The 21,585-nt window shown below is 31.0% G+C and overlaps 1 protein-coding gene across 2 annotated transcripts; it reads right to left on the bottom strand.

Moving 5' to 3' along the window:
- Positions 1 to 3,982: 3,982 nt before the first annotated feature.
- LOC110634754 (bHLH transcription factor RHL1) lies at positions 3,983 to 7,512 on the bottom strand. Of its 2 annotated transcripts, none has more exons than XM_058132067.1 (7): positions 6,812 to 7,512; positions 6,591 to 6,702; positions 6,347 to 6,510; positions 6,003 to 6,068; positions 5,344 to 5,409; positions 5,199 to 5,267; positions 3,983 to 4,859 (listed from the first exon to the last, which is right to left on the bottom strand). In XM_058132067.1, the coding sequence occupies exons 1-7, from the start codon at positions 7,307 to 7,309 to the stop codon at positions 4,449 to 4,451; spliced, it is 1,386 nt and encodes a 461-aa protein (XP_057988050.1). In that variant the 5' UTR covers positions 7,310 to 7,512; the 3' UTR covers positions 3,983 to 4,448. The 2 variants fall into 2 exon arrangements, with proteins under 2 accessions (XP_057988050.1, XP_021639585.2); XM_021783893.2 differs by having other exon boundaries at positions 6,347 to 6,499; positions 6,595 to 6,702.
- Positions 7,513 to 21,585: the final 14,073 nt, after the last annotated feature.

Genomic DNA, 21,585 nt, shown 5'->3' with positions numbered 1-21,585 from the left:
TGGCAAAGTGAACTGAGCTAATGAATTGAAGATCAGACCGATAGTGAAAGGATGAATAAGCAATAATGTCGATTCCTGGCTTGCCAGCGATTAACCACAATGAATGGAAATTGGCAAATAATAAAGAAAAGTGGTCGATGAAATTGAATGATAATGAAGGGCAATGTCAACGAGAGTACGATAGCAAGAGAAGGAACACCGACAAGGCAACAGTGACGGGAGAATTGAACGGCGATGAATGGGGTAGCACGCCGAATGGGAAAGAAAGGAAGAGAAAGAAAAAGAAAGCAAGGAAAAAGAAAAGAAAATAAGTTGATTGGTTTCTTTTGATTTGATGGTGATAATTGTGAGAATGAAAAATAAATTAGTTTTAAGTGTCTATTAGAAAGATAAATCTGCAATAATTAAGAGGTTTGCAATAATTATAACTCTATGGGAATTAGATTTGTAGTGATTAGAGTTCTATAAGCATTCAAACTCTTATAGGATAGAGTTAGCTTAAATTTCAAATTTTCAAGAAGATCACAAGGGATATTGGATTGCTTTTTGAATTTTGAACAACAAAAAGATGAGTTAAAATCAGTTCTTATCCACCCAGAATGGCTTAATCAGCCAAGCTAGGTGCGAGAGTCAATTGTTTACATAAAAAATAATCATTTCATTTATTAATTATTTTAGACCTAAATTAATTTTTGTGAAATTACTTTAATTAATTTTATTTTATTAACTTAATTAATCTGCAGCATAAGATAATTAATAATTATATCAATTGTGATTATTGGATGGTTATCTAAAAGAATGAAGTTGACAGTAGTTTTAAGTAGTTCCAAGGGATGGGCAAGTGACTACAAGTGACTACAAGTAACTACATAACGTGATAAAGTGTGTTCCAAAGTCTTCCAAGAGTCTTCCAGGTACCTACAAGTAGAGCTATAAAAGCCAAATGAGCAACAATGTGAAAACCCCTAATAACATCATTAACAATAACTCAATCAGACTCTAGTATTTTTTTATCTTTATTTTATCTATCATTTATTTTTTCAAAGCTCTTGCATTTAATTTCATGCCTTATACTCTATTTTCAATAAATTAAAGCGTCCTTTCAATTTTCAATTTACTTACCTTTTAATTTTAGAGTGAGATTAATGAAATTGTGTTAAGTATAGTTAGTTTTCACAGTCCTTTGATTAAGAAGTCAGAGTACAATATCAAATAATATACTCAATATCTGGCACACTTGCGCAACTGTAAGCTGTGAATCAACCAAATTACTTGCTGAAAAGGAAATAACAACAACAACAATAACAATAATAATAACAACAATAACAACAATAATAATAATTCCGCAAGTATCTCCCTACTGCTCTCCTGCGCTACCTCTAAAGGGATTTTTTTTTTTAATGAAAAAGCAATTATTTTTTTTTAATGAAAAAGCAATCCCATACTGGTACTTATTAAAAAAAATTAAATAAATATCCGTAAGTTGTAATTAATAATAATTCTGCTAAAAAAACTAATAATAATTACTAATACCAATGTATCAAAGATTATTAATGGTATAATATAAATTTAATATTTATTAAATAGCATTTAGGTTGAACAATATATTAACTCGGTATTAATTTAAAGAATGTTTAACTTCACCCCTTACTTCTAGTTTTTTGACTTAAAATATATTTTTCAACTTATAAATTAATTTAAAAATAAGTAATTAATTGTTTAGTAAAATTATTTAAAATTAACTTTTAAATAAATAGTTTAAGTATTTGGTTGAAAGACGCTTAAAGATGATTTAATTTGTCAAAATAATTAAAAAGATATATCATTAAATATTGTGTTTGTTAAAATAAAAATAATATTAATATTTTAAAAAATTATTAGGATAATATAATTTTTTTACTTGGTCAAAACATATTTTTAAAATAAGTAAATAAGACATAAGTAAGTGTACCTTACTTATGACTTATTTTCAATAGTTTTTTAACTTATAAGTCAAACCAAATACTAATTTAGTTATGATTATTTTGCTTATAAGTAGGTTAATTTTGCTTATAAGTAGGTTTGCCTTACTTATAAGCCAAATCAAATATCCTCTTTATTCTAATTGAAATTCATATATATATATATGATATTAAAAATTTTCACTTAAATACAAATATAAATTTTCAATCATTTTAAATACACACCTTTGGATTTAGAATATAAATCACTAGTTAATATTAGTTGCTTTTGTCCCTCAACTAAAAATTTTCTCAAATTTCAAATGTCAAAATTAAGCATAAACTATATATGTAAATATTAACTCAATGTATGTTATTTTTTTATTCAAATGTTTTATTTTCACCTATATTTTACAAATCAATAGATTTTATGATATAAAGTATCAGAATTTATGACTATTCATAATTTAACATAATATTTAATAATGTTTTAAAAAATAATATTTGGTAATATTATAAAATATTATATTAAGTGATTAATCTTATTATGATTCTTAAGCATATTAAATATTTTTTTCTTAATATTAGCATATTAAATTAATATTAAGTGAATAAATGTAGTTTTAATAAATTAACTTGTATACAAACATGTCATTTTCATATATATTTAATTAATTTACTTAATTCAAATCAAGGTACTATTTTATAGGTTTCGTACATTTTTGTAATTTAATTTTTAATATAATTTTCTGTTAATCTTTTATATGTAATATAGTATTATTATAGTATTATAAATATTATAATACTTAGGAATATTATAAATGTTATGCGACGAATTTCATCACTAGTTCATATTAGGAGCAATAAATATAGTCATTATTAGAAGCGTGCAGTTCCAGTTTGATTTGGGTTCTACTTAGGAATTGAAACCATACTAAATTCAGTATGATTTCAGTTTGATTCTTTATTGTTTTGATACTAATTCAGTATGGTTCTCAATTCTTTGATTTAGGTTCGATTTTTGATTTTTTAAAATAATTTTATGTAATTATTTTCTTAAAAAATTATACTCAAATTACCTTTTAAAATTTAAATTGGGTTATTAATACATAATATATCATATAATAAATCTTTTAATTATTTTTAAATTATATAATTTTTAACTATAAAATATATATATATAATTTAAGATTAAGTATATTATATAATTAGTAGTATATCATATAATATATATTTTAATTATTTATTAATCATGCATATTTAACTATAAGATATAAATATAATTGTGAATTAATATATATATATATATATGGTATAATATTACATTTATAATTAAAATTTATAAGACAATTTAATATATTTATAATTAAAATTATGAAAAAAATATAAAAAAAATATAATATTAAGTTACATTTAGTTTATAATTATCTATATTATATAAATATATATTTATATTAAAAAATGTACAATATATATAAAAAAACATAAAAAATTATGTGTATAAATTTTATTTTTTGTTAGATTCTGATTCAATTTTGATATAATTTTAATTTAATTTAAAAAGTAAAAACAAAATTAAAATATCAAAATAACTTCCATTCTCGAGAACTGTACACAACTCCAACTCATAAAACTTCGATGAGGGAGTAAATCCTTATGATTAAAATTCTAATTAAAGTCGATAAAGTCTTAATTAAAGTAGGATTTTAATAAGAGATTAAAGCCTTATAATTAAAGTCATAACTTCAAAAATCAATAATTAATATTAATATTTAAAAAAAAAAATTCTTTATTGTCATTATAACCAAGCTATATTACCCTATAAAAAGATCAGAAAGTTTAATCATTGACAAATTGAGTAATTTTACATCCATTATTTTAATCACAAGGGGAAAGAGTGAGAAGCCGTTGACTTGAAATCTAATCCACTTGTTTTCTTTTCATTTGTTTAAACATAAAATTCCAACTAAAGCAACAACAAAACCCACTAAGGCATTTGAAAACGATATGATTCACAATAATAATAATAATAATAATAATAATAATAATAATAATAATAACGTTATTATTAAAGATAATCAGATTCTGATAATATTTTAATACTAACATAATCACAAAGAACACTAAACTGCTCCTCTTCCACCAAAACACACACAAATGCAAATTAAGAAAATACTAATAAAATAAAAATTAAAAATACTATAATATAATTAAAAAAGAAAAGGGCTATTCTTGTCCTTTGGATTTGGTCGATCTTGCTTCTTTGTTTTCACCTTTTCTTGTTGGGTGGTGCGGTTGGTACTTGACTGAGTTAGCCATGATTTAGCTAAAGTCTACAAGAATACGGTGTCGTGTGAAACACTGCCAGAATATAAAGACCCTTATTTTCGTAGACTTTAAACGGCCGTTGAATCCTACATGTCACGCGGGCTCCATCTTCTTTTTCTTTGTTTACTTGATGAGGATTAAAACAAGGAGCAATAAAAAGTCAGTAAGGCCACATCGTTATCACGGCTTGGAAACGGAGGCTGCATCTTTGACGGAGGCGTCACCTCTACCGTTACCCATAGTAGCTGACTGAACGGTCAACACTGACATGCTAGGCGAGGAGGGTCCTTCACCGTTAGAATGGAGCAAAGAGTGGTGATTGGAGTTGAGGACAGGGTTCCGGGAGTGAGATGTGGTGGTTGAAATGGCGGTGGCAAGGGAAATGGGCATGAGGCAGAGACCTTTGCCTTGCAAATATTGCATGGCGGAACCCATGTCTTCTTCCATTAGTCTAGCGACCTGGTGTTCAGTGACCGTAAGGGTGTCGTTGGAAGACGGCGTTTGGGTGGAGTTACTATTGGTACGTGGAAGGGACCCACCATTAGCAGTGGCCTGAATACAGTCGCCGCCACCTCCGGCTCCTCCTCGTCCCTGCGCAAGGACAAACAAAAAAAAAAAGGAAGATGATTAGATTAGATTTTTTTTTAGAGGAATCTGAGAAAGTGGGCACGCGTGCTGCTTTTAGGTTGTCGTTTTCTGGTAATTGAGAAGGATTTAGACATTGTGAAAGAAGCGGCTTTGCCTTTGTCTGCTTTTCACATAGTTTTTTATTTTTATTTTTATGCTTACGTTACTCACATTTTGCTTTTTTTTTTTTTTTTTTTTCTTCTTGTGGAAAGTTTCACATTTTCTTCCCTTGTATATTTCTCACCCCAAATAATAAAATTAGAAGAAAAATCAATTAATTAATCCTTAAAACAAAGAAATTACCTCGGATGACATATCAGCTACGAGGGGAGCAACAGCAGCTGCACCGCCCAATCTACTCATGCTCAGAACCTGAAATTTTTATTTTAATTTTCATTATTATTTGTTTTTTTTATTATAATAGATAAATAAATAAAAGAGAGAGAACCTTGACTTGAAGCTGTAGGAATTTGACATAGTCGATGATCTCATCTAGCATCGAAGCCTTGTCTGTCTGTCATATTCCACAAACATGTTATCTCCACATCAAAATTCTTGTTTCCCAAAAATTAATAAGTAATTACAAATATTATTAAATTTAACTCTAATTAAATTCAGATATGATCGATAAAATAATCTGATTAATTTTCTGAAAATTGAGGACTTTCAACTCTCATTACTAATACGATCGATTTAATAATGTAATTAGAGAATGAGTAGCACTGAAAAATTATCCCGATTTGTTCGCCCGCGATTGCGGACCTTATCAGAGTACGGTTCTCCGCCAACCTAGCTTTCACAGCTCCATTTTTTCAAGTACGCACGGAAAATATGCATCCCAGTAGGAAATACTAATCACACGGGATGGTCACCTAATCAATCAAATAAATAAGCTACAATGCATTCTACTACTGACAGCTACCTACCAGAACAAATCACACAGCAACACGTACAATTCCATGGAATTTGACCGTTATGTCAATTGCACAACATTCTCTCCCTAATATAACCCTTTAATTTTTCGATTATTGCAATGCCAAGCAGTTACCCTTCCCAGTCGAAGCTGACTCTGAATTTCTACGAATTTTTTTTAAAAATAAAAATTACCTTGTTGCCATTGGGAACCAGTTCCTGCAGGGCCTTCATTCTCTCTGCAATTCTCTCCCTTCGTAACTGTAAATGAAAAAAATAATAATAATAATGTTAGGAATCTAAAGGAAAATATTTTCTTTTTTTAAAAAATATAAAAAATAAATTAAAATTAAAATATTTTAGTTGTGAAATTTCTAAAATAATTAAATTATTTATAGTCCCAAACAGTGCCTGATTCGTTTGGTTGCCCAGAAAACGCGAGAGAATAAAACAGATAAAGTGTTTTTAAGTACAACTGTAGACTTTGAGCTACAAAATAAATTAAAAACCAACCAAAATTTTGTAGCAAGAAGCCCTACTCTTTCAGCTATGCTGTGTGGATCAGTTGCTTGACCCCTCCTAGCCCTCACCCTTTGTCTGGGCTGTGCCGGCGCACCACCCGTTGACCCGCTTGCCTGAGGTTGGTTCATCGCCATCCCCGCCCCTGCCCCTGGAGTACTAAAGTTCTGCGCCTGCAGCGACCCTTCCTGTGCATGATAATAGTAAGAACATCTAAAATTTGTACATAATCTAGCTGAACAAATGTAATATAAAGATAAATACATGCCTGAGGATGGTGGAAATGTTGCTGAGACTGGTTAGATGCCTGCCCAGTCCCATGCATAGATCCAGCGCCAAACCCATTATTATACAGTGCCTGCACTGATCCATCTCCCTGGGAGGGTAAAGATTATTATTCCAAAAAGAAAAAATAAAAATTAGTACCACCAAGGAGGAAAAAAAAAAAAAGAAAAGAAAAAACAAAAGAAAATGAAGAAACTCACCCGAGTAGGAGACTTGAAGGACGACCCATCAACGACGTCGTTCTGAGGCAAGCCTCCTCCTCTGGTGGCCATCATGAGCTGCTGCTGCAGCATGGCCTTGGCAGCAGCCGCCACTGCAGGGGAGGGCCCTCCACTGATCTGGTGCTGTCTGAGCTTGGCGGCCAAAATCACAGACTCGTCAAAGTTATGGAAGCCAACATTCTCAGGCATAGAAGGCGGCGTTTCATCTTCTCTGGGTTTGGCAGAGGAATTATTAATGGGGATGTTGAGGCTTGTGGGGGGATTAAGGTCCCAGGGAGACTTGAGGTCGGCCCAGGAACTGGAAGGGAGAGAAGAAAGCATTTGGTCAAGGAAATCATCGTTTGAGGAGGAAGAGGGATCGAAAGGAGAGTTCTGGATCTGTTGGTGTTGTTGATTTTGAAGGTCTTGAAGAGGGATTTGAGAAGATGGGTTTAGGACATAATTTATTCCTTGCATTTCTCTGCTACAAGGATGCATCTCTTCACCAAAAATCAGTCTGTGCAAGAGAGAGATAAAGGATAAGGATTTTGGGTTTTTGCTTGTGAGTCAGGGGATTCTCTTCTATGGGAGTAAGAGAAGTAAAGGCATTTGGGTTTTTCCTTTGCGTTTCGAATGCGTATCAGAAGATGAAGAAGTCGGAGAGGGATTTTGTATTATGTGAGAGTTGAAGGTTTGGCTTTTGAGATTGATAAATACTTAAATAGCCAACAATACTAATAATTATTATAATAACAATATTTTTGTTTTGTTTGCGTCTCTTTCACTCGCTGTGGGTTACTGTTTTCGTCATGCCAGGTTTAGCAGGGAAAGGATTTCTGCTCTTTCACCATAGTCAATGCTGGCGCGTCATTGCCACTTCTTTTCATCTCAACTAAACACCCAGCACCAACCGATTCTTATTATTTTCAATAATTTAATTTAAATGGTCGATTATAAAATAATCATTGTAATTTAACATAATTAATAAGTGAGTTTTGATATTTTATAAAATCAAATTATTAAGTTTATGTTTAGTATTAAGCTAGAAGGTTAAAATTATTTTAAATATTAAGAAAAATAATTTATAAAAAATAATTTTATTATTTTAATATTTTTATAATTAAATTTTATTTTAAATTATTTTTTATACTCTCAAACTAATATATGTTAAAAAAAAATTTCTCTACAGTAAAAGCAACGCTACAGATCCTAAGTTTTTATAATTTAAAATAATTAATGAGTCAGTTCTTTTTTTTTTTCGTTAGGTCAATTAAAGGGACACTTCTGCCCTTCTCACAAAGAAGCAATTCCAATCCATATTTTTATTCCTATCAAATTTTATAGACAAATTCAACAAAGCAATTTGAAAGAATTGCATCTTTCTAATATAAAATCAAAATAAATATAAAATAAAAATAAATATTTCAGATCAAGTAAAATTAAAAGTCATCGTATCAACTTCAAATATTCCAATTACGTTCTAATTATTCAAAGACAAACAAATAAAATTCAAAATTATAACAATTTAACCATTAACTAGTTTATACAAAATTTAAATCTATTTAAATCGATTAAAGAAATTAAAAAAATAGAAAAAGAAAAAAAAAGCACAAGTCACAAGTTGATTGTCATAAAACAAAAGATCACAAGCTAAGTGATACTATTTTGAGATTTTTGTGTGTATGAACCTGCAACATAAGAGAATATCTAATGAGTTGACTTGAGTAATTTCTTCAATATTTAAGTCAGAAAAGGTTCTAAGAATGGAATTAGTTAAAAGAGAGAAAATTCCTGACTAGTCCCTTTATATAAACATTGGGTGGACTCTTGTTTAGATTAAGAGGTATCTATTGGAGAACCCAATTAGAGTAGGATATTGTTACCCAAATAAGAGAGGATGAGTATCTTCAGTTGATAGAGTCATTATAGGACTTTGAGACGTATAGTTTGGTCATTCAATCATACAGATATTACAGTGTTTGAACCTTATGACTCGATAACCAAATAACACTCCTGACCGAATGTTGACTATGGGTTCAAATAATAAGATGATTTGGATATTGTATCCTTAGGTAGCCAAATACTTAAGCCATCTACTTGGGTAATTTAGGGGTACATTCTATCACCAGGAAATAATTATGGCACTAACCCTTTTTGGCATGATGTAACGACTCGATTATGTTGATCAAAATTAACACTAGAACTTGGGTTGGAATAATACCATCATGACCCATAGTATGCCTGACAAAATTTATAATGCCCCAACTAGAGATTGTCATTAGCACCAGATAATGAGTCAGTTGAAGGTTATCAATACCTGTAACAAGCTTAAAATTGCAAACTTTGACCTTCTAAGGGCCAACGTAACTAATTTGGAACTCTTGGTAAGTTAAAGGAAGGTTCTTTTCTCTATTAAGACTAGAAACTTATCAAAAAGGGCCTTGACATTTAAGTCCCTTATGTTAAAATTTCTCTTTTTTTTTTTTTTTTGTTTTTTTTCCCCCTGTTCTTGCGCTACTTTACTACTCTCTTATTACTCTACTTCAGTTGAGCAGAGTTAACCTCTTCTGCACTCTTTATCAACTAAAAGGAGTCATTAGACTTTCTCCCATTAACCAAAGGATTACTTAAAGTTATTTCCCTAAGAAGGCCATACACATATTATCTTTCTTTCTCTTTGCTATTAGCCTTTGTCATCATTGCTTACTGTCTATCATTCACACTAGCATGTGTATTCCCTAGATGTATTGATGCACGTAACCTTTGTCTGTTTAATCTTAAGTGAATCCCATTAATCACGTTTACTTTTGTTTTGCCCATTAGTCTATCCTTTAGGCTTGGAATATCTAAGAGGATAATTACTTACCCTGATAGACCTTTATCTTATGAACCCTTAATGTCATTAATAGGACACACTGCATTTTTTATTCATTCATTCATTCTAATTCATTATTCTTCATTGACTTTAATGGATTATGTAACATAACTATACTATGAGGCTAAAAAGGAACCATAATGGGTTAATCATTTTCTTTATTTATCAATATCTTTCTAGCATATCTTTTCATTTACATTTAGGGAACTTATTGGTAGATTATGCAATTAATTGTTCATTTCTACTCTTCCATTTAAAGTTGGGAAAGACAACTACACTTACATGCATTCACATACATGCTTGGCAAGCATACTTTAACTACACTGAAAATACATATCCACAGCCACATTATACACATACCTACTTCTTCTACATCCTTTACATATACATACTTACAAAAGTAAGACATAGACATAATTACATAGATAAATACAATCATAACTGCCTAGTAGCATAAACTATACATAACCATACAATTAACATGACTTTAAGCTAGTTACATTCCTTTTCCATTCAGCTTTATAAAATTATATTATTACATGGTTCTACATCCATTCCAATTCCATCTCATTCCAGCTCCTAAGTTCTTATGCATCTGCTACTTGCAAAAATTGTGTAGTTTTAGGAGGGGTGAGCTAGGAGACTCGGTAAGCATAAAAAACTTAAAACATTTACATTCTCATTTTATCACATACACATGAGTGTAACATTCCATGAAATGCATCATAAATAAAATATTTACAAACATGGAAGTCATGTCACCAGTGACTTCCCCCATAATCTAATGTGCCCAGCTTATATTGAAGCTCCTTGAGACTTTTTCTTATTATATCCAATGTGCCCTCATATAGACGCTCCTCAAGACTTCCTATTTAAACATGACATGTGTCATGTACTAGGGAACTCATAGGGTTCTCACCTAGTCTTTCAGATCTGAAACATATATAGCATCACATAACATGATCGCATGCATTGTCTAAGAGTCAATGGGTCATCCATGATCTACCTCACATCACAAACAATTCTCAATGCAATAGAACATATGTTTCTAATGCACTGTACCCTAATATAGATGTATTCCATGATGCATGTTTATGCTCAAAGCAAAAATTAAATAATCAAATAAATAACAGCATTTAAAATTTAATTAAGTAGTTTATATTTACCTTTTGCAGACTCTATCACTATTTTTACCTCCTTATTTTGGCAGGTAGATTTTAAGATTTATTGATATTTCCTAGGATGCTTTGACATTAGACTGACTTAGGGGATCGAATTCTTTGAATAACAAGCTTAATCAAACCTTCCCCAAAAGAGGGAAATTCAACTTCAATCAAGATTTTAAACATATGCATGATCAATTTCTCATTAGAAATAAACCCCTTTTTCAACACGAATTCACTAATTTACTCGAAATCAAACAACATTCATAATCCAACTTACATTCAAAACTTTCCACAAGCATTAAATACCCCCAACTTTGGAAAACTTCAAACATGGAAAGTAAATTACCTCTTTAAAGTTCTAATTTCGCCTAACAAAAGAAAATTTGAAAAATTTCCTTTAGTCTACACTTTTCCCATCAAAGGGTCCTAAGTCACTTTGAACCTTTAACCTGCAAGTCCACTAAAGATATAAATTCCATCAATCAAACTCACATTTGGAAGAAAGGAGTGATTTAGTGCAAGCTAGAATAGGCCATTGACATAAGTCTTTGGCATAAGGGAGAGAGATTGTAGGTCGCAAGATAAAGGGCGAGTGAGGGGTGGTAAGTCATGACAAAGGGAGATAATGGGGTAGTTGAGGGTTTGTGAGTTGTGATAGAGGGAGAAGGGCGGAGTTTAGGATAATATGGGAATTTATATTTTATCCATAAGCTTGACTTTAATTTTTGGCTTTAACTATCGACAATTTGATTTAATTTAGATAAAATGATTATTTTATTGATAACATAAAACTTAAAAGACATGATTATTTGAAATTAAAAATAATGGATTAATTTGTGGTTTTCATTAAAAGTATGTTATAAATACTCCATCTCCTATTTAATTCTCAAATATCAATCCAAATGACAAAATAATTATTAGTTAGTAAAATTATATGAGAATTATTAAAGATATTTTTTTAAAAGTAACGTATTAATTACTTTACTGTTCAACTTTTAATTTATGGTTTAATACAATAAGAGACCTCAGTCCTTTTGGATCATAACAACTATATTTGAGGGAGGGTTAGTATAAGTATGTCTAGATACCTGGGAGACATAAGGACACGTAGAGCTCATATAAAGGAATGTGATGATTGCATGGCTTATCTAACGAGAACAATGCTCGTATCATTAATCGCGTGTGCAAAGGATGGGTAATGCCTGTGTAACCCATCTGATGAGAGGGACGCTCATGTTGTTAGCCATGTGTCTTCAGGACAACTAAAGTACTCAAACAAGAGTGGTGTTATTTGTCCCCTCTACATAATCCCTTTGATTATCTATAAGTATTAAATGACTGATATTGTCCAAATCGGTTTAATAAATATTCAACTATAGCCCTAGCACACTTTCCATTATTAGTCCCTTCAAGCCTGCAAGGGCATTTAAAGACCTATTTCCCACATTAAATGTCATGCCCGTCTCCATAGTCTAGTTGGAAGAAGAGCATGAGACCACTTAAGAACGGAATAAATGGAGTAGTATCAATTTAATAGATTTAAATAATATAGATTCGAGAATAAATGTATATTCGGACACCGAATGACCAAGGGTGTAACAACTTGAAAATTTTTCTATGAAATAAAATAATTTAATTAGAGCCTTATTTTAATAATGTTATTATTAAATGAGATTTAAAATTAATGTGATTAATTTTTTTAGAGACAGTTTCAAGAATTTATTTAAATATAGCATTTTCAATTTTAGTAATGTTTATATTACTATTTTTATTTTTGCCTTGAATTGTCTTTTTAATCTAAAATATTAAATCTAATTTATAATTTAATTTAAGTTTATTTAATGTGTATTATTATTCTAGGCACATTATTATTACAATTATTATTATTATTTTGTTGAAAATATTACTTAATATATGTTATAGTTAGTTAATTGTATATTTGTATTATCATAGTACCTTCAACTCAATTAAAGAGAGAATTAGACCTTAATGAAGAAACCTAGAAAGTTTCAAGGACCAAAATGAAATTAAAAGAAAAAAATTTTAAAATTTTAAAAAGTAACCAGCGCCCCCCTCCCCCCTTCTCTCTCCCTAATTCCCTTCCCCCCTGTCTACTCTCTTCAACCTCTGGTTAGCCATCAACACCACTGTCTGCGAGTTGACTAGGCTTTTAATAGCTCCAGCATAGCGAGGCGACTGCAACGACCCTAGGCCAACAGTGGTGGGTGGTGAATTGACATAGAAATGAGGAGAGAGAGAAGGGGTGAGCACCGCGACTTTCCAAGCCATTTTTTGGCTGATTTGAGTGCCAATTTGGCACAAGACTAGCAGCGCTGGAACCTTTGGACTCAAGCATTCTTTCAAGACCTCCCTCATCAGTTTTCATGAAGTTTTCTAGCGAGGGAGAGGAGAGAGAAAAAGAATCTTTCAGTGAATGTTCCAGTTAATCTGACCATCTAATCGGCGATCCAATGCCACTGATTAACTCAACAAGTCGAAATCTTTGAGATAAGACCAACCCTGCTCATATGGGACACTTTTTGGATAAAGTGATCATCAAATGGCCTAGATCAATTAAGAGTGTACAGTTCTGGTTTGGTTCTTTGTAAGAATCAGAATCAGAACTAAACTTTGATTCTTTCATTTTTAAAACAGAAAAGGAACTGAATTTCAGTTTTGGTTTGGTTCAAAGTGCTTTCAATTTTGGTTCTAATATGAATTCTAGTACCAATTCTGATTTGGTTCATTTCTCTGTTCCTATACTTAAAATTGCTGTATTATTATATTCCTTTTAAAGAAAAAAAATAATTATATATTTTTAATATCAAAATATCAATAAAAATAATAATACTAATATTAAAATAATAATATCAATATTATAATAAAATATTAATAAAATAATATAAACATAATGATTTACTGAAGAGAAATACTAAAATCAAATTAACAATTTTCACATAAAAATACAAGATAACACCAAACATCCTTAGTAAATCATATAATATTTCCATTCAAATTATAAAATAACAGTAAATCAACAAGCATAATACGGGTTTTGATTAATGTAACCTAAAACAAAAGTACAAAACTACATAGTTTTGGGCTTTAGAGAAATTTTTTATTATATTTTTATTTAACTCTTTAAAGTTAAAACTCTGTTGGATAATATGCAATTTTTATTAGTTTAAATTTTGATTCACAATAATAATAATTAAAGAAAAATGAATTTAATCAATACACAGATGATGTAGACAGGAATATTTTCATAATTTTTGGAGCACAAAAAATAATTAATTTTATTATAGAGCAGTTAGAGACCTAAGTTGAAGTTTGGACCATTGAACTTAGCTTTGGCTTGTTGTAGGTCCTAGATGGGCAATGTGATTACATGTTGTGGGCCTTAGGCCTTATGTGTTTCTATTGTTATAGTTTGTTGAGTTTTTTTGCAGGAGATTAGGTCTTAATTATAGGGGATAGTCTGCCAAAATTTTGGCATGATCCTAGGACTATTAATTTGCTTCTTTAATTATTTAATTATTTTTATCCATTAATTGATAGATATCAGTGTATTTGTATAGGTAATCTGATCCTGCCATCTTTTCTTTCTAGTCAGACTAGTTGCTATCAGGTCGACTGGTTTGTGAGTTGGATATTGATTATTTTTATAATTTCAATATTATTTATATTTTATATTTTTTAGCATGCCTATGCATTCACTTGTACATATTAGTTATTATATTAGGTGCATTCCCTTTCTATTGCATTATAATTTTTTATGTTATGCTACCTTAGGATAAGTTGGAGCCTATATATATGTATTATGGATGTAGAATCCTAGGGTAGTTGTAGCTTGAGTAATTTCCTGACTCCCATGGATATGGATAGATAGGGTACGTACGACGTTATATTTCACTGAATTTCACCACAATGGGGTAGGTATGATGCTATATTTCGCTAACTCTCATAGAATGGAATTAGAGAAGATGTTGGATTTCAGCGAGCCAGGGTAATGGGTCGACTTCCAATATATATTATGGGTGTGTGTATAGCTCCAACTTATCTTTTCATGTGATGATTGGATGATTTATTTATTTGATGCACTATCATTTGTAGGATGCGTTAGTGATAAATAGTTATAGAAATTATAACTATAATCAATATCTAAACTCTCTGAATTGAACACTTATTCTTGTTCAATATATTTTTTCTCCAGGTTGTAGGAGGAATATTTTCTTTTAGAATATAACCTACACTTTCCCTCGCAGGGTATTAAATTGTGTACATAGAAATTTCAATCTATTTATTTATTTATTTTATTCTTAGAACTCTATTGTAATACAATTGTATATGTATACAATGTATAAATTAATGGAAATGAGTGATTTTAAATGGGTTAAATATATGAAATTTCAAGGTTGAGCTAGGCTCCAAATTATTGGACTCCTCAAATTGAGTTATAATATTTTTATAATATTTTATTTTGTAAGTTAGGCCCTGAGTTTGGATATAGTTATGGGTTTGAGAAAGTGAGGCATACTATGGGTTTCGGGGGCTTTTATAATGGCCCAAGTCCTAGCATCGTTCACCCCACAAGCTTGGGTTATGACAAAGGGATTATAAGAAAGAGAAAAGGGAAGGGTAGTTGAGAGATATTTTCCAAACTGACAATTCTAGAGCCTTCCCCTCCTGTCTTCCATTTCTTCTCCCTCTTCCTTTACTTCCCCCTACTTAAACTACATCACCTTATGATATCTTCCTCTTTCCTTATCATTCTGAATTAGATTTTAATACTAATAACTCGAATGTCAATAAGGAAGTGGAAAATCGAGAAGATGATAGGAAACCCAATGGTTCCAAAACAAAACTACTAGCAAGTAAGTGTCCATTCTTTAAACTCCTAAATCTATTAGAGTTCTAATGAATAGTTTGGATAAATTGATACATAAACTTGTAAGATGAGAATAAAAAAAATAAGATGGGTAAGGGTTGACTTTAGGGTTGATTTGAATACTATAAATATACAGCTATTGTTATGTTAAGAATAGACTTAGATTCTAAAGGAATATAATAAACTCAAAATAATAAGATACATCATAGAGGATTTGAGAAAAAAAAATCATTAAGTTAAATAAGATAATATGTTTAAGGCATTCAACAAGAATGTAGGATTGGTGGTCATAGGGATAACTTAGGTGGTTGATCGATGAAGAAAGCCTCATGAGAAGGGCCTACCAACTTTGGCGAACGAATGTCAAATATTCAGCCACCGAAGTGGGTCTTATCCCATAAAAGATTAACTAAATGTCTAATTAATTTATGAATTAATTTCTAGGCTAAAACAATAGAAAAAGGACTAAGGGGGAAAGGAAAAGCTAAAGGAGCATCCCACCAAAAAGTAAGTGTCAAGTAGAAAGAGATAACAATCAAGGTAAGTAGAAATTGCTAATGCCTTCTTAAATTATTATTTTACTTTACATGTGCATTCATGCATCATTTAACTATTTGAAATTAGATGTATATATATATTTATAAAGGTGATCATATTATAATTGTGTATGGTTGCATACATTATGAGTTCACACATGAAATATAGGAAAGGGATGTCCAAGTAAGGCAATTTTATGTCTCTAATGTATAGGATATCTGGATAAGGTAAATCTATGTCTCTAGACCTATTTTTTGATATGATATATTAAGAGAAAGTCCTGAGAAGCTCTTATAAAATGCATATTGGACATATGATATAATAAGAGAGTAAAACGAAAGGGGGAACTCTTGGTGATATATCCTTCTTGTTGTGACTTGTTTGTGTTGTGGAACCAGTCAGAAGAATGATGCATTCATGTGCTTGAATATATTTTATTAATGTATTTTCCTTTCCCTTATAATTCTCTAGTCACTTGGTTTATTTACTCACTCCCCCTCCCCCCTCCCCCCTTCCCCCCTCCCTTCTGTTTATCACCTTCAAGGACATGAGTAAGAGTAGTAGTCAATAGATTTTGGATAATCAAGCTCCAATGATTGATGTAACAAAGTTATGTATTTTGTAATATTTTATGGTTATCATGGCACTATGCTTACTACTATATTTTTGGAATAAGATTTTATTAAATAGATTCATTATTTTATGACAAAGTATATAATTTTCAAAGTAGCTAATGAAACATTAGGGAATGGAAAGGCCCATTTACGCAGATTCCAGCTTTAAAAGAAAAAATGTAAATGAATGTAATGAAAGGCCATGCCCGGGCTTAATGAGATAAGCTCCATGGGGAAATGATAAATAAAATAATGTTTTATGAATAATATGTTAAAAGGTCTCACCTAAATATTTATAAAGATATAATATATAATAGTCAAAAGAAAGGTGAAGGACATGCTTGCTACAGGTTCTAGTGGCCTTATTCTTCCCATTGCTTTAGTGTTAGTAACGGTCCAAATTTGGGTTGTTATATTAAATGCTTGTCTTAATGCAAAGCTCAATACTCTGACACCATAATCTATGGGAATATACTAAGATAATTGCCACGCCTAACATGGGACATAATTAAAGCTACATCCTTATGAATTAGTAGACATAGTCTACGTCCCATTCTTATTGGTTAAGGATAGTATATATAAACCATCAATACTAGGTAAAAGGACATCCTTCATTTCATTTACACATGTAACCTTTTTGCATTTACTTCTTCTTCCTTCATTCCTTTTGTCTACCTTCCTCCAACACTAACATAATCATCTAAAATGACCCAAATTTGAGATCGTTACTGACGTTAGGGAATGAGTAGGAAAGAAATCACTAGAACCCATAAAAAGCTTGAACATGTTTTTTTAAACTTTCATAGGGCCCATTTAAGTTAGAAAACATTTTAAATAATATAAATCAAGGAAAATAATTTATTTAACATTATAAAATGTAGGGTAGCAAGCACAACAAACCATTTATAAAGGTAAATATCACCATAAGAGTTACATAAGCTTTATAGACACCTTTTAAGGGAAATTGAGGAAATAACCTTTAAAACTCATAACCTGATTATGCTTATTGCATCTCCAACTCTTGTCCCTAAAGGGGGGGATAGAAAGAAGGGAGCAAATTGGTGGCTCAGTGAGTAAAAGTCTACTTAGGAAATAAAACATATATTTATGTTAGGAATATACAAGTGTGGACATGACCTAGAAGCATTATACATTTCCGAGGATTTAACCCAAAATCGTTTAGAGTGGAGAAAGAGAATCCATATAGCCGACTCTAAATTTTTAGGATAAAGGCTTAGTTGAGTTAAGTTGAGTTGAATATACAAGTGTGGAATTCCCACATCGGAAAAAATGGGATGAGTGAGACATATAAGTGGAAAGGACCCATAGACTCATTGCCTTAAGGTTTTAGGTTGGATGTGGTGTCAAGCCCATGAGTGTATTCTTTCATAAGATCTATCAAAGAAGGATTCTCCCTGGGTGCTTTAGGCTCTCTAGATTTCTAACAAAGTGGTATTAGAGCCTTGGTTTGGCAAGGGAAGCGTATGAAAATGGTGGTCAGTGAATTTTGTGATGCTTTGACACGTGGATGAAAGAGTCAGGTGACTCCTGGTAGGCCCAATGGAGCAAGAAGGCACTCTTCTGGAGGAGAGCAGATCGATGGAGTGGGAACTCTCGGTACACGTGATGATAGAACACGTGATGGCTCTGGCATGGCTCTTAGAAATACATCCTCGAGTGGGTTTAGTGGAGTAATTAGGGGCTTTTGGTGACATCGTAATACTTGAATTAAGATAAAAGGCTTTCGTTTAAGGGGGATCAGGCCCAGTAAGCCTAATGTAAAAGAAATTCACACTCGAGGGGGAGATTGTTGGGAATATACAAGTTTGAAATTCGCACATCAGAAAAAGATGGGATGAGTGAGAGACATATAAGTGTGAAGGACCCATAGACTCATTGCCTTAAAGTTTTGGGTTGGATGTGGTGTCAAGCCCATGAGTGTGTTCTTTCATAAGACCTATCAAAGAAGGATTCTCCCTAGGCGCTTTGGCCTCCCTAGATCTCTAACAATTTAAATAAAATAAAATAAATCAAGCACATACTAATGTAACATACACATGGGTTTTCACAATACAAATAAATCAAATAAGGTAATACATGTCACCAGTGGTTCCTTCATCCCATGACATATCATATCCAATATGCCTAGCCCTCTATGAGAGCTCTTCAGGACTTCCTCTTAATCATTCATATCATTCTAATGATGCCAGAGACATAGAATTGCCTTACCTATCATCCCTACATCATTTCATATAATTGAGTTCATTTGCAAGCATGCCTTTTCATTCATTTCCTTTCCCCTTGGGAAAAAATGAGTCGTCCATGAACTATCGACACGTCTTAAGTAAATATGCAATACCTTTGTGATCATGTATTACTTACTAGTATAAAAATAATTATGCAATTATAATAATCAAAATAAATTATATTAATGTCAATATGCATGAACATGCATATAATAAATAAAGCAGTTTAAATATTTATTTAAAAATAATTTAAGTAGGCTTTACTCACTTGAGTTATTGGACTCTATTACCTCATCTACTACTAAACTGTCGTTGGACCCTTTGACTTTACATTCTTAATTTCCTAAACTTCATGTCTATAAGAAGGGTTTGAAAGGATATTTAATTAATTTTAAAAAAAATCTATATAAAATTACAATTTTACTGGCAAAGCCACTTTTGGCGGCCGAAGAATGGACTTTCAATTGCCAAAGGTGCCATGCACTACTCACATGACTATTTGTATGGTTCGGCTGTCAAACATCTATATTTCGACTGCAGAATCTAAAGTTCTCAATAATTTGGTTCTTAGTCCAAAACTTAGGTTTTAAACCCTCAAATGCCAACTTTAAGTTGTAAGGTTCTTATTCTAGGTTTATTTTACCATTTAATGCTTTAAACTAGGGTTGTGCACGGTTCCTTAGGGTTTTTAATAGAAAAAGAACCACTATTGTAAGAACCAAATGAATACCAAACTAAACTTATATTTATTGTTTTGGTTCTTCATTAAGAACTGAATCGAAATCGTACCAAAATTGAACTAAAATTTAATTGAATAATCGATTTTATATATATATTTGTATGTAATTAAGATTGTAATATATATAAAACTTATTTATCTTTTATTATAATGTGAATATAATTTAATACTATTTTTATTTTTCTAACTTTTTAAAATAGTTTTAGTATTAAATACATTAAATCGTCTTATAATACTTAATTATATGACTAAATCACATGCTAGTCATATAATGTACTTTTTAATTCTTAATTATATGTGTATCTTTTAGTTAAAAACTATATAATTAAGAAATATATAAAGGATAATATAATATTCTTATTGAGGAATATCTTTTTGATATTAACATTATTATTATTTTAATGTTAGTATTATTATTTTTTATTGTTGTTTTCATATTAGAAATTTAAGGTTGTATTTTCTATTTTGAAATGAACACAACAACATTGTAGTTTTAGGTGCAAAAATTAATATTGAAATGAAATTAGAACCAAATTTGAAACCAAAACAAAATCGAAACTAGAATCGAAACCATTCTTAAATTGCTTCGAACCGAACCAAAATTGGAACCGGAACCCAAATTTGGTTTTTAAGTCTAGTTCCTAAAAGTAAAAAAAAAAACTGAAGGTTTGGCTCCAATTCTAGTTCTTAACTAGGACCATACTAAAACTAGAATTGAACACTACTTTAAACAACTAAAATCATTATTAGACAACCCAATTTTCTAGGTTAAACTTAAATTTCATAATTTTGTACTAAACCCTAAAACCTTAAACCAATGTCATCTTTAAAATACTAACCTTAAAATCTTAAATAAACATGGAGGAGGGAGATTGAGGCTTACCTCACTTGGCTAAGGTTTCCAAGGAGAGGTATTTCTTCTCCAAACCACTTAAGAGAGGAGAGAAAAGTATTTACCATTTTTAGAGACTTGAGGGTGATTCTCCTTCATTAGGGAGCTAGGGTAGGGAGTTTTAGGGTGTAAAGGGTGACAAACCATAGGGAGATGGAAGAAAAAGGGAGAGAGATCAGGTAAAATGGAGAGAGCCCTATAGAGTTCTAATATTTTTGGTTTTTATATTCGATTTTGGGAAACTTTGGTGGTCCAAGTTATAATCTTTGGTGGCCAAAGGTCTATAGGTAGGCAATTTGTGGTTAAACCTCCTTTTTAATTGTTCTCTCTCTCAAACCTAGCTTCTTTGGATTTTTCCTTCATTAGGGACTTCGAAGAATGTTTTGTCTCTTGGTCTATTTTGACTAGCTTAGGTGACAGGTATTACATCATTGGAGTATGCCAAGTAGGGGAGACCTACTTAGACCTTTAACCTTATCTGTTTTGTGGATCGCTTGCTTGTATCCAACCCCTAGACAACTCGTATTACTTCCCGTATACTCGGCATCCAATTATGTACCCCTATAGAGCTTGTATCTACACTTTTTATGACATATGGCGTTCACTCAAACACCCAAAATCTCATCAATTATCATATTTATATGAGTTAAGATTAATGTTACCTAAGCCAAAAGTACAAAACTGCGTAGTTTTAGGCTTTAGAGAATTCTTTAGTATATTTTCATTTAACTCTTTAAAGTTAAAATTTTGTTGGATAATATACAATTTTTACTAATTTAAATTTTGATTCACAATAATAAGTATTAAAAATAAATTT

Source organism: Hevea brasiliensis, chromosome 13 (assembly GCF_030052815.1).
Source record: "Hevea brasiliensis isolate MT/VB/25A 57/8 chromosome 13, ASM3005281v1, whole genome shotgun sequence".
Taxonomy (NCBI): Eukaryota; Viridiplantae; Streptophyta; class Magnoliopsida; order Malpighiales; family Euphorbiaceae; genus Hevea; species Hevea brasiliensis.
This window is presented reverse-complemented; position numbering and strand designations above follow the sequence as displayed.

Excerpts from the sequence above, each read along its gene's own strand:
- LOC110634754 (XM_058132067.1), bottom strand. The coding sequence starts at position 7,309 with ATGCATCCTTGTAGCAGAGAAATGCAAGGAATAAATTATGTCCTAAAC. Across the intron at positions 5,410-6,002 it reads TGGTTCCCAATGGCAACAAG|ACAGACAAGGCTTCGATGCT; the intron begins GTAATTTTTATT and ends GGAATATGACAG. Across the intron at positions 5,268-5,343 it reads TCCTACAGCTTCAAGTCAAG|GTTCTGAGCATGAGTAGATT; the intron begins GTTCTCTCTCTT and ends TAAAAATTTCAG.